The sequence below is a fragment of the Lepus europaeus genome, chromosome 9, assembly GCF_033115175.1.
Source record: "Lepus europaeus isolate LE1 chromosome 9, mLepTim1.pri, whole genome shotgun sequence".
NCBI classification, from domain to species: domain Eukaryota; kingdom Metazoa; phylum Chordata; class Mammalia; order Lagomorpha; family Leporidae; genus Lepus; species Lepus europaeus.
The window spans coordinates 73397014-73409704 of NC_084835.1; the positions used below are offsets into that span (position 1 = coordinate 73397014).

Genomic DNA, 12691 nt, shown 5'->3' on the forward strand with positions numbered 1-12691 from the left:
TTCAACTTATTTTAAAACTTTTAGATCAACTTTAAAGCATCAAAGAATTCTGTATTAGACAGACCTGCAAATATGAGGGAATTTTTTTCCCAAAAAGTTCATAGGAAATAGAATCAACAGATTATCTGGTACAAAAAAAAATCTGAAATCCATGCATAATTTCTTCATATTACACATTTTCTAAGAACTTTTTTGAAGACCCCCTCATAAGATAGAATATACACTGTTTTATTACTTCTTTGAACTTCTTAACTATATTCATTTATTCAGTTGATGTTTACTGAGCACTTATGATAACTTGATGGGTGATCCGAGATGAAAAGGGAGAAAAAGGAAATAAACAAGTAATGACAATTTAAAAAAAAATCCTGAGGAAGAGACCAACATCAATCAGATCTGCAGGGGGCCCACCTGACAGGTGGGAAGGAGGTGATGGAGCAGGGAGGCTGGTGGGGAAGAGCATCCCAGGTGAGGTGGCAGCACGCAGCGGGTCAGTGTGGACCCCTGATCAGGAAGGGGCACCATGCACGACAAAGAGTTCCTGGAGGAAGTGGGAACAGATTTACACAGCCAGATTGTGCCTGTGCTCACAAGCTGACGAGGTGCTGGGATTTATTTGAGGAAATGGGAAGCCACTGAGGACCGTTAAGTGACATCATTTAATTTGCATGTCTACACTTCCAACTGCAGCATGAAGAAGGCACTGGAAGCGGGCAGAAGACGAAGGGGGGAGTCCATTAGGAGGAGACTGCAGTATCCAGGAAGTGATCACAGCCTAGACTAAAAAGATGGCTTTGGAGGTACAAGGAACTGGATGAGATCTATGAAGGCACTTGTAGGAGATGGAATGAACAGCACTTAGGAACGGATTGAATTCCCAGGTTTCTTGCATGAGTAATTGGATACAGGGTGGCTCCTTTTACAAAAATGATGTAAATCTGGCAGAACAGGTTTCAGGAGAGAGAATCAAGTTTAATGTGTACTCATGATACTTCAGGTATCTGAGAGATACAAGCAGAAAAGGTAGGCTCTTTGGAGAACATAGTAATTGAAATGAAAATGAGATTCAGGGGAGAAATATAGACTAGCACAGGGATAGTCACAGGCACATGTGTGGATGAACTGCCTACTGAGACAGCAGACAAAGAAGGAAAAGAAGACCAAGGGTAAGCTTCAGAGAAGTCTCACTCTTTTGAAAATGTTTATTTATTTGAAAGTCAGAGTTACGGAGAGAAAGGGAGAGAGATACAGAGAGAGGGAGATCTTCTATCCACTGGCACACTCTCCAAATGGCTGCAATGGCAGGGGCTGGGACAGGCCAAAGCCAGGAGCCAGGAGCTTCTTCCAGATCTCCCACGTGAGTGGCAGGGACCCAAGCACTTGGGCCATCTCCTCTGCCATTTTTCCCAGGCCATTAGCAGGGAGCTAGATAGGAAGTGGAGCAGCCAGGACAGGAACCCGTGCCCATATAGAATGCTGGCACTGCAGGGGGCAGTTTTACCTGCTACACTACAATGCTGGCTCCAGTCCTATACTTTTAGAACAGGCACAGGAGGAAAAGCCACTACAGGCAGAACCAAGAAGAAAGCCAGAGGAGGGAATGCCATGAAATAGGGATATGTCAAGGTTAAGAGCTGCCACTCAGGGCCAGTGCTGTGGCATATAGTAGGTTAATCCTCTGCCTGCAGTGCTGGCATCCTATATAGACACTGGTTCGTGTCCTGGCTGCTCTCCTTCCAATCCATCTCTCTGCTAATGTGCCTAGGAAAGCAGTGGAAGATCACCTGAGTGCTTGGGCCCCTGCCACCCACCCGGGAGACCTAGAAGAAGCTCCTGTCTCCTGGCTTCGGATCGGCACAGCTCCATTCATTACAGCCATTTGGGGAGTGAACCAGCAGGCAAGACCTTTCTCTTTGTTTCTGTCTATAACTCTGCCTCTCAAATAAATAAATTTATAAAAAAAAATTAAAAAGAGCTGTCCCTCTACCTAATGCAATAGAGAACATGAAAACAGAATGGATTTCTCTCCAACCCAGAGACCATTGGCAGCCTTGGCTGTTGCAATTTCAATTTCTTTGGGGAAGGAGACCTTGAGATAGAATGGAATCAAGGAGCAGACTGGCTCGCAGGGTCTACGACAGACTCCAAGGACCTTATAGTCTGTCGTAGTAAAGTGACAGAAGCAGACCACTCTTTGCAGCAAATGGCTAAAGAAGACAAAAGCAATACCAGGAGGATTTTGTGAAATGCATAGGGCTTAGACATCAGCCAGAGGAAAGCCCAGTGGGATTATGAAACAAGAACTCTGAATCTGGATTTAGAGACCTGGATTCTCACCTCTTGTCTACAACTTACTGGTGGTGTGCTCTCAGCAAATCTCAGTTTATCTGGGCCTGTTTCCTTGTCTGTAGAATAAGGTGGCTCATCAGATCATGTTCACTGTCCCTTCTAGTTTTGATTCAATGGCATTGCACATGCATCTCACAAATGAAGATGATGGTAACCCTTGTAAGAGCAATTTCAACAGACTCGGGGACAGGGTTGACGGTATGAGTTATATTATGAATAAATAACCCCTTGCAGAGACCTTGCCATGTGCGAAAAAGAAAAGGAGAAAGACACATCCTTCCAATGACTATCATAGAACTTCAAAGTCACAAAGCAACACACTGAGGTCCAGATGGGACAGTACCTGACCAGATAGCCAGGCCAGACTCAATAAATTCCAGAGGAATTAACATTCATTCAACACACTGTAAATGCTACTAACTCTGCAAGGTGCTGCATATGTGGAAAAAATCTAGATGGGCATTCTTCTTTTCTGTCTCAAATTAACTCTACCATTTACAAAATCATTGCAGTTCATGTGCAAATGCATACCAGACTCAACCTTTGAGGATAAGGTAAAGGAAGAGGTTTCTAACATATTGTATTTAAAATAAAGTGTCCAGATGAATAATTACAGCATTTTGGCAAAAACAAAATATTTTTTACAAATTCTGAAACCATTAAGCAGAGGATATGGGGTTCAAATTTGGATCCTCTGTCTTCAGTGACAGCTGAAGTGACAGCTACCTACAGTTATCCTTCTTTGAGTGTCACATGCTTTGTCTTTCATTTTTGGATTGTATGATTTTATATGGTACTTATCCTTCCCTAGATTTATATTTAAATTTAAATCCCTTTTAATTAGGTAATCTAGTCTCAATCCAATTAATTTCTTTTTCAGCCTCTGAAAGATGTGTGTGTCTACGAATATCTTTATGTGATCCTAAGTCATGTTTTGAAACCTGCTCATGACAATATCTGTGGGCCCAGACTTTACTGCCTCCTGTAGCCTGCTTTTCTCCTCTGGAGTCTCAATCCTCACCCAGAAGGGATGAAGATAGCACCTGCACCACCAAGCACTTCAATTCCAACCCTGGACACCAAAGCTAACAGACATACACATCCCTTGTCCTTTACTGGATAAAATTTATTCCTCCATAATATCCCTGTCTTTTGGCAAAGACTTACATAATGTTAACAAATAACTATTTACTATCTTTTTCTTGTTGACATTATTTCCAGACTTCCTTTTGTAAAACTCTTTTTGTGTTTAGATAATCTTCTATGTCTGTCCAAAGAACACGGCCTGATGTACGTTTTTCACTGCACAAGCTACCACACAAAGTTCTATGATTGAAATGCTTTGATGAATGTTTAAAAATGGTGATGGGAATGACGATGAAAATGTTGAGCAAATTAGTTTTGAGATGTGAAGGAAATGTTTACAATGGATTCCTGATATCTGCTCAATTCAGAAAATCAGACATCATTGCACGCTATTAGCAATCAAGTTTAACAGTGGAGTCCCTTCCACCCAAAGAGTCATTTTTGACCCTTAGTAGGTAGGTGTTTCAAAAACATGACTGCAAGCCTTAAACAAGGATTTCTTCTAACATATTAAATACTATCCTATATAACTGCAGGACACAGATAAGCTTCTAATTATCATTAAGATTTTAGGTATAATTAAGGACTTGACTATGCCTGAAGGATAAATTCTCCTAATCAAGTCACTCTAACCAAATTAACGTGTAAATACTATTCATATATGCTCATTCATTTCTGAGATATTCTGTCTGAAATGGTATTGTCATATATAGCAATTTATAAGTATCAGGAAATGTAAACCATGAACAGATAAGACAAAATATATGCTTGTTCATGAACAATCAGCTAAGAAATGAACAGTCAAGTTTTGCTTGATTTTAAGTACACAAACACCACCACAATCACACACACACACAAACACGCAAATGCATTCATCATAATCTATCCTTATACACTATCAAATTAAACCTGAATATACAAACTCCTTTAGGTATCTTAAATACTAAAAATATTTTTTTAAAAGAAAGGCAAATTTTCTTGGTAAACATTTTAATAACTTTCACTCAAAACAGTTAAAGGCATTTTGGTGACAAATAAAGACATTTGATTAGGGGCCTCTTACAGATGAAATTCTGGACTTATCTAATTTCTTCTGCTAATTCAGTTCATTGCCTAAGCTAATGATGTTATGGCTAAATAGAAAAATGTCTTTATTCTTAGAAGATGTCACGATATCTGCAACTTACTTTCATGTGGCTCAAGTTGATTTTTAAAAAAAAAGGGCTGCAGAGAGAAAGGAATGCAACAAAATGTTCCTTTCTGGCAAATCTGGGAAATAAATATACAAACACACATTCATGTTCATTGTCTTCTTCTTTGAACTCTTGTATAGGCTTAAATATTAGGATAAACAATTCATTTTCCATGATCATAACTACAAATAACTGTATTTGGTCCAATCCATGAGCTCTGAGCCATGATCAAAACTATGTTCTCCTAGCTGTCTTCATCACTTGAAAGCATTCCATTTATTTAAATGAGAGAGAAGCACAGATTTACTCGGGGAGGGGAGAAGGGAAGGCGGCTTCCAAGTTTGGGAGTGTGCCTGTCACACAGATGCACAGTTCGCGGGGCCGGGCTCTGGATCAGTGTGCCCCCCTTGCAGCCGCCTGATGGCTATCTGCGGAGAGACGCAGGGGGCCTCCAGGAGGGTGTGCGTGCAGAGACAAGATAAGGAAAATGCAGTCACCCCAAACTGAAGGGAGAAGGGGCTCCCTGGGGTTTTCATTTGGACGGATCTCTAGATAGGGGCAGGTAGGGAAGTGGAAAGAGCTATCAGAAGCCAGGTGATAAAGCATAAAGAAATCATATGAAAATGAGCTGTCCCCTGCACCATGCCTAGGAATGATGAGCTTGCTTCTGCACTCACCGTGGCAAAGACAACACGAAATCACCATGCTCTGGAACTGAGGTGGGGGCGGGATAATTGGGAAACCTGAGAATGAAGACTTGGGGAGCGTGCTTTTAAACACTCTAATGGGCATGTGGTGCTTAATAAACACAGTGGCTTTTAAAAAATCCTGTGGTGAGAAAATATTTTCCTCACTATCCAGAAGACAAAGGACAACAGTTGAGTGTTGACAGCGCAGTGCTGAAAAGCCACCCCTACCCCATTTGTTATCCACAAAAATCTCTCGATAGATAGATAGATAGGTAGCTAGATAGATATTCTTTTGAATTTACTCGGAGCCAGCACGTTGGCTCACGCGCTCTTACTCCGGTGTCATTATCTGCCTGCCATACACACAAGTCATAGCTGGGGATTGCAACTTGCGGTGAGGCGATGCTGAGATTCCAGATCTCAGTGGTGTTGGCATGAGTGCTGGACTCCTCAGTCATAGAGAAGACAATATCCTAGGGAGACTGGAATTAGTCCTATTTTGCACCATTCAAGCCAAAATGCTGCTTATCAAGAAGCAAGTAATTGCTAGCTAATGGCTACAGGGGAAGGGGAAAAAAAAAAAAAAAACATTGCATTTCAAACTAAGCATCTCTTGGCACTTGCCAAGAGATAGGGCTGTGGAAAGTGACAACTTAAAGCGGGGACAGTTGCTTGTGGAGGTTAAATAGCAAATGTGCAAAAGGCAAGTTACCTCATCCGACTGGGAGGGGCTGATTCTGGGCATGGGGGACACTTGTGGGGTTTTCAGCTGTGTGCTGTTGCTCTCTGGCACGAGCTCTCGGTGCACGGTTTGGATGTGGTTCTGGAGTTCGCTTTCTGACTCAAACTTCACGTTGCAGCTCGAGCAGCGCGTCTTCAGTCCCCCCACCTTGCCTTTCCCCTCCATGGCACTCAGAGTCTCATTCTGGCCCAAGCCTGGTCTATTCGTGCTGGGAGGGACGTTGATGCCCGGGCTACTGCTCTTACTGAGATTCACGCAGCCAGCACACAGACCATATGGCAGGCCGTTGATGTCAAGTTTCACCAGATCTTGCTTGGAACGGAACTCTTTGAGGCAAGATGCGCACTTGTACAGTTTCTGGACATGCTGGCCACGCCCCGTGGCCTGCACCGTGGACCCATTCCCGGTCTTCTGCATGTGGAACGTCCCGTGGATTTTGAGTTCCAAGGTGGAGGTCACCGTCTGCATGCACACCACGCAGCGAAATCCCGTCAGGGAATTCCGCAGGTCAGGGTGCATTTGGCAATGCTCTAGAAACTCCTCTTCGCTCTGCAGCGGCATCTTGCAGATTCGGCAGTTTCCGGTATCGAGGCTCTTACTGTGTGTGACTTTGTGTTCGGTGAGAGTTAAAAGGGAGGGGAAGCGCTCGCCGCAGATTGGGCACATGTAGTGTTTGACGGGGCCCAGGTGGGTCTGCATGTGTTCACGGAGGCCGTTTTCGGAGAAGAAGGTTCGAGAGCACACGTTGCACTTGTAATTCCCTTTAATGAGCTCGGCTTTCTTCTTCACAATGGCGCTCTCCCCGGGCCTGATGTTGTGATCTCGCAGCTGGTGATTCTGTAGCAGCGTCTCCATGGTGTAGGCTGCCCCGCAGATGTCACACCCGTACATGGGCTCCGAGGTGTCCACATCTTCCTCGCTGCCGTCATGGCTGTTGTGCGACTCCTGGCTGTTGGTGAGCAAGGTCTGCAGCTCCACTTCCTCCTTCTGCACTTGCTCGGATGCTCCGTTCGTGCCACAGTTGGGCGTCTTGGTTTCGAACACGCAATGCTTCTCCCGCAAGTGCTTCTCTAGCAAGATGATGGCGTGGAAGGCCTTGCTGCAGAACTTGCAGTTGTACTTCTTGCTGTGGGTGGTGATGTGGCACTGGAGCTCCACCTCGGTGCCGAAGGACTCCCCGCAGAAGATGCACTTGTGCACCTTGCCTTGGTTTTCCAGGTGGTTGTGCTTCACGTGCAGCTGCAGGTCGGTCTCGTTGCGAAAGTCCCAGTTGCAGGACGTGCACCGGTAGACCTTCTTCTCATTACTGTGCTTCACGGCCAAGTGCAGTTGGATGGAGACCTTGGAGTCAAAGACCTCTTGGCAGAGGGTGCAGCGGAAGAAGACGAAGGTGTGCATGTCCAGCAGGTGTTTCTGGAGGTCGTCCACGGAGGTGAACTGCTTGTCACAGCTCTCGCAAATGTAATAGGTCGAGGTGATCATGAAGTGAATGGTAACGTGCTTCAGCAGGGACTCCTGGTTGGGGAACTCCTTGTTGCACTGAGGACAGGTCAACTTCGGAAGCACGGTGTCAAGATGAGTCTTTAGGTGAGTCTGAAAGCTGTCCAGGGATGTGTACTTAGCACCACACTGATTGCAGATGTACTCTCCAGCCGGGCGCGCAGGGGCACCTCCAACTGCCTGCATCATCTTAAGAGACGTCTGCTCGATGGCCACAGGAGACAGTGGGCTCAAGGCCCGGGATTTCTTCCCATTGTGAATATAATTCAGGGCCAAGGGAATGTTTTTATGGTTCTCTTTGATATGTTTGTTCAGTTTCAGAACACTGTTGAAGATTGGCGAATTCGTACAATAGGAACAAGAATAGACTTCTACTACTGGTTCTTTGGGCGTCCCAAGCACTGGAGACCCAAACCGTGAGCCACTGAGGTCACAATGGACCTGTCTTATGTGCTCTTCCAGGGAAGAGTCCGTGAGAAAGCCCATGTAGCAATGGGGGCAAAAGAACGCGTTGCTATCCTTAGCGGTGGGGTTTGCAAATCCGTGAGAACAGCGGATGTGCTCCTGAAGCGTGTTGAGGTCATTGACGACTTCAGAACAGAAGTTGCACTGGTAGACGAGGGCAGGCATGGCAGAAACAATCAGACCTGGGTCCTGAGCTTCATGCACTTGCTTAAGATGTTCATTTAGGTTATAGAGGGAGGGCAACACCTCCAAGCAATACTGACAGATATGGGCCTGTTCTGGCTTATCCAAATGCATAGTTTTCAAGTGAATCTGCAAGACTGCAAGACTCGAAAATAACTGCTTGTTGCAGTAAATACAGCTGTAGGTAACTTTCGCTTGTTTACTCGAGGGGCCGGTCATGTCAGGGGTTTGCTGAGCAGCCCGCTTCCTCCCTCGACTCTTTGGGATGGGGGGCGCAGCTTCCACCATGGTAGAGCTGTCCACTGAGAGGTTGGAGTCCGGAGTCGTGCTGGACACGGAGGTGTAGCCCACGGTGACCAGGGAAGGGCTGTTGCTGTGATTGCAGGACTCTGGTTGCTGGTGACTGTCCATGTGGCTGTACAGTTCCTCCACCGTGTGGAAACTCTCTGAACAAATGCTGCAGGAGTTCTTCTTCTCCGCCCCGTGCACCTGCTCCATGTGGTTCACGAGAGAGGTCTCCTCCACAAAGAGCTCGTGGCAGTAGACGCACTGCAGGGCGGCGCGGTCCTCATTCGGGGAGCATTCTGGGTGGCACTCGGCAATGTGCTTCTGGAGGTCTTCCGGGAAGTCGAAGCCTTCCTCACACTGACTGCACTTCTGAGTGTCCTTCAGCTTCCAGTCCTCCATCCTGGAGCCGGCCTGGGAGCCGTCCTTGTTCCGCTCGTGAACCTGCATGTGTCCGTGTAAGGAACTAGAGGACAGGAACCCCCGGCGGCAAATGGCACATTTATATGGCTTGTTGGAGGTGTGAGTCTTTAAGTGGATCTTCAAGTGATCACTTCTGGAGAATGCAGCATCGCACTCGCTGCAGTGGTACTTCTTGTCCCCCGTGTGCAGTTTTATATGGCGGTCTCGGCTCCGCTTGTGTTTGAACAGCCTACTGCAGTAGGTGCACTTGAAAGGCAGTTTGTCACTGTGACTCTGCTCATGGTGCTTTAGGTAGCTGAGGCGGCTGAACGACTTGTCACAGAACTGACACGGGTAGGGCAGGCCAGGGCCACCTTCTTCCTCTCCAAAGTCGCAACCTTCTCCATGGCTGGGGGAAGTCTGGTCCTTGCTGGACGGTGAGGAAGCCGGCCAAGAGCAAGTGGGATCATCTTCAACATCCACTCCATCTGCAACAAGAAGCAAAGGGACATCTCGCTTTATGCACTGAGACATCAAGAGTGAGTCTACTCTACCATTTCAGTCCGCGTGTGCTTGGATTGGTTGGATGACCTTGAACCTTTCTGCAAAAATAAAATAAAGCAGAAGAGAAAATATCTGAGTGAGATGTTTTCTTATTCTACACTTACTCTTCACTGGGTTGTAAAATATAAAAATATATTAGATACGTCTATATCTAAATTACCCTTTTATTACTTTTTATCATTCTTCCTTAGAAGCAAGGTATATATTACACATTGACAATTTTATTAAAATGCAGATTTTAATATATTTAATGTTTCTTTTGTATTCATTCTAAAATGATTTGCATATTATGTGAGCATCTGAAGAACCAAATGAAAAGAGGAAATATTACAGGAATGATTTAAAATTAATGCAGTCAACCCAGATGTCTAATATTTAATAAAAAATTCCCTCTGCATTTTGCTTGTTTTTATATAAAAAGGCAATTCTGAAGACCAAAATCTTTTATGGGGTTCTTATTGATACAGACCTTATTGCTTTCAGCAAAAAAATATTAAAAAGTAAGCACATGAAAGAAGACAGAAAACACAATAATAATTACGTCTTGTGTAATGAAAGACAACCAGGATTTCTTCAATAACTGAAAGATTCGAATACCATAGGCCAGAAAATGGCTTATTAAATGTTAGAAGGGTACTGCTGGATATTACATGTAGCCAGGATCAGCCAGGATCAAGAAAAAATGAGAGTTTCACAAGGGCCAGATTTTAATAGTGTATTTTGTTTGGAAAGTTCAAGAGGTGGCCCACCATTTCTTCCTCTTGCAAAAGCCTCAGCAGCCTGAACTTCCTTAGCTAAACAGGACCTGCGCTTTGAGGTGAGCAGAGACAAAGCAACTTGTGAAAAACTGGAAACAGGAAAGGTGATAAATGATTATGGTAAATGCTGAAAGATTTATGAGTAACAAAGAAAAGACAAACAAGACTGTGAGCCAGAGAGAAACATAGCAAGTTCTCCAGAAAGAAACTCTGCCGTACTTGAGGTGGTTTTCTAAAACCATGTTCTTAGCAAACGCACAGTCTTACAACATCCAAGTAGAAAATAAGACTTTCTCCAAATGGGTTGTGAAACCCGCTCCCCATCCCTCCATGCCCCCTGCCCCAAACATACCTACAGCTTTTTTCCTTTTCCAATCTATCACTCAGGATTGAAAGAAAATTAAAAAATTTTTCACTCTCCAAAAGAGCAAGATTTTTCACAAACTCAGATAGGTAAAGGCCACGGGTGGAGCTGGTTAGGATGAGGTTTCTGCTAGAATAATAGGTCCTAACAGCATTAAAATAGTCTAACCATGTTCACTCAGAAGATGAGCAAATAAGTTATTAAATTCTTCCAAGCTGAAGTTCTCTAGCCAGCCAACTGATTAGCATAAAAGTAGACTGGTGAGCATCATGAAATAAATTCCACGTCTGCCTTCTTTAAGGTAACAAGATTTTACTAGATTGTCAGCCTCTTTCTTATCCACAGGAAACAGATGAGGATCATTCCTTTCCTGCATCTAGAAACTGATGACAACACCATCTCACTATCAATGCCAGATGGCAGCCCTCTCACTCTGAGCAAACAACCAAACACCATTCCTGGACGTCTGCCCACCACAACAAAGCTCCGCCGTGCAAGGTGAAACCCGCACAATTCTGCCTCCTCGTTTAGACGACTCCAGAACCCCACGTGTTTCCCGCATAGGAAAGGGTCTGCCCACCGTGGGTACGACTCCAGAACCACACGTGTTTCCCACATTGTAAGGGTCTGACTGCCGTGGGTGTGATTTAGAGGGAACACATCCAGAAACATGCAGATCAGCTCCATTCACCACCCCACACACAGAGAAACGATTCTAAAAAATTAAACCCCAGCCTCACTGAGGACCTGGTTTTCCCTCAGAAGTGTTAAGTCATCCATAGTTGTTACCCTTCAAACCAATCAAAATTTCTAATATTTCTCCTAATTGAAAAAAAAAACAGTTATTAAATTGCTCAGCCTCCTAGATAAAATAAAACACATTTTACATTTCCCTTGCAGGCTTATATTCTGCTATTTCATTTTAAAATATTTTCAAACAATTACCTTCTTCATACATTTGGAACAAAGAGTGAATCAGAATTTGTCACACATCTAGACTGAAAAGAAGCCACTATTGAGCATGAAAATTTAGTTAGTGAATTTATTATTAAATGTGCAGATTGTGTCCAGGCATGATATATCACTATACCAAATGCATAAAGAATTATAGAACGACAGGCCGAAAGTGTACAAAATCTGATGCCAAGTTTCTATCAGGTTCTGTCTGTGGTCCAGGCCCGACTATACCTGTTACATAACTGTCCTCTTAAGCTTGTAAATTTCAGTGTCATGTCAAGTGAGCTGAAGGCTAGGATCAAGTTTGTAACTAGGATTCAAGGGGGCTGCAAACCTTTTTTTACTCTCCTGGCCCTGTCACTTGGCTTAGAACCAGGAAGACACAGAAGTCACCTGTGGCTTAGGGATGATGGACAGAGGGGACTGAGCAGGAAAGTAAAAAGGTTGAGCAAGGAATGCCACTTTTGCAAAAACCTATGAACTTTTCCTGAAAGACTGATTTCTGTTGTAAAAACTAAATGGTTAAAAAAAAAAAAAGTCACTTGCCAGGACTACGCATGGACCTATTCTCACAAGCACACACACTGAACTCCCTTGAGAAGACTCCCAGGGGGCTGCCCCGCATCTCCCGGGCATCTGCCTCTCCCAAGACCTGGTTGGCAGGGTCTTGGCCTGCCAGCATTGGCTAAGGTCGACCCACGCCTCTGAAAGTGACCCTTCTCCACTAACGGAAGCTTTCTGGCAGCTCAGGAGCAGACCTTCAGACTAATCTCGATGTAAACAATGTCAGTTTCTTTTTAGGTGTGGAAGAAACTACAACTTGAACTCACTCACTATACAGAGACAGTCTCTCTGTGTCACGGCTAGTTTTCTGCATTTTAACATGAAGAACTTAAAGCGTGCATGTTCCATTTTAATTTTTGGCATCACTCACTTTGCACTAGCCGACTCTCTGAGAGCCCTAGCTCTTACTGCTGAAAAAAAAAAAAAAAGAAAAGAAAAAGAAAAAAACGTTGCTGGAAACCAGCTCTGTGGCCTAAAAGTCTATTTAAAGATGCAAGTGTGTGTGCACAGAGAGTGCAGATGTTTTTCTACAGCACCCGTTCTTGGTGAGTTTTTCACCATTTCCATAAAGCACATTACAACAAGTGTGT

General features: G+C 44.3%; 1 protein-coding gene across 3 annotated transcripts in view; it reads right to left on the bottom strand.

The window, feature by feature from the left end:
* ZNF521 (zinc finger protein 521) overlaps positions 1–12691 on the bottom strand; it is a 301223-nt gene that overhangs the window by 162296 nt on the left and 126236 nt on the right. For all 3 annotated transcript variants that reach the window (XM_062201491.1, XM_062201490.1, XM_062201489.1), the window contains one exon: positions 6030–9382. In XM_062201491.1, coding sequence (XP_062057475.1) covers positions 6030–8942 — 2913 coding nt within the window. In that variant the 5' untranslated portion in view covers positions 8943–9382. The remainder of the gene's footprint in view (positions 1–6029; positions 9383–12691) is intronic.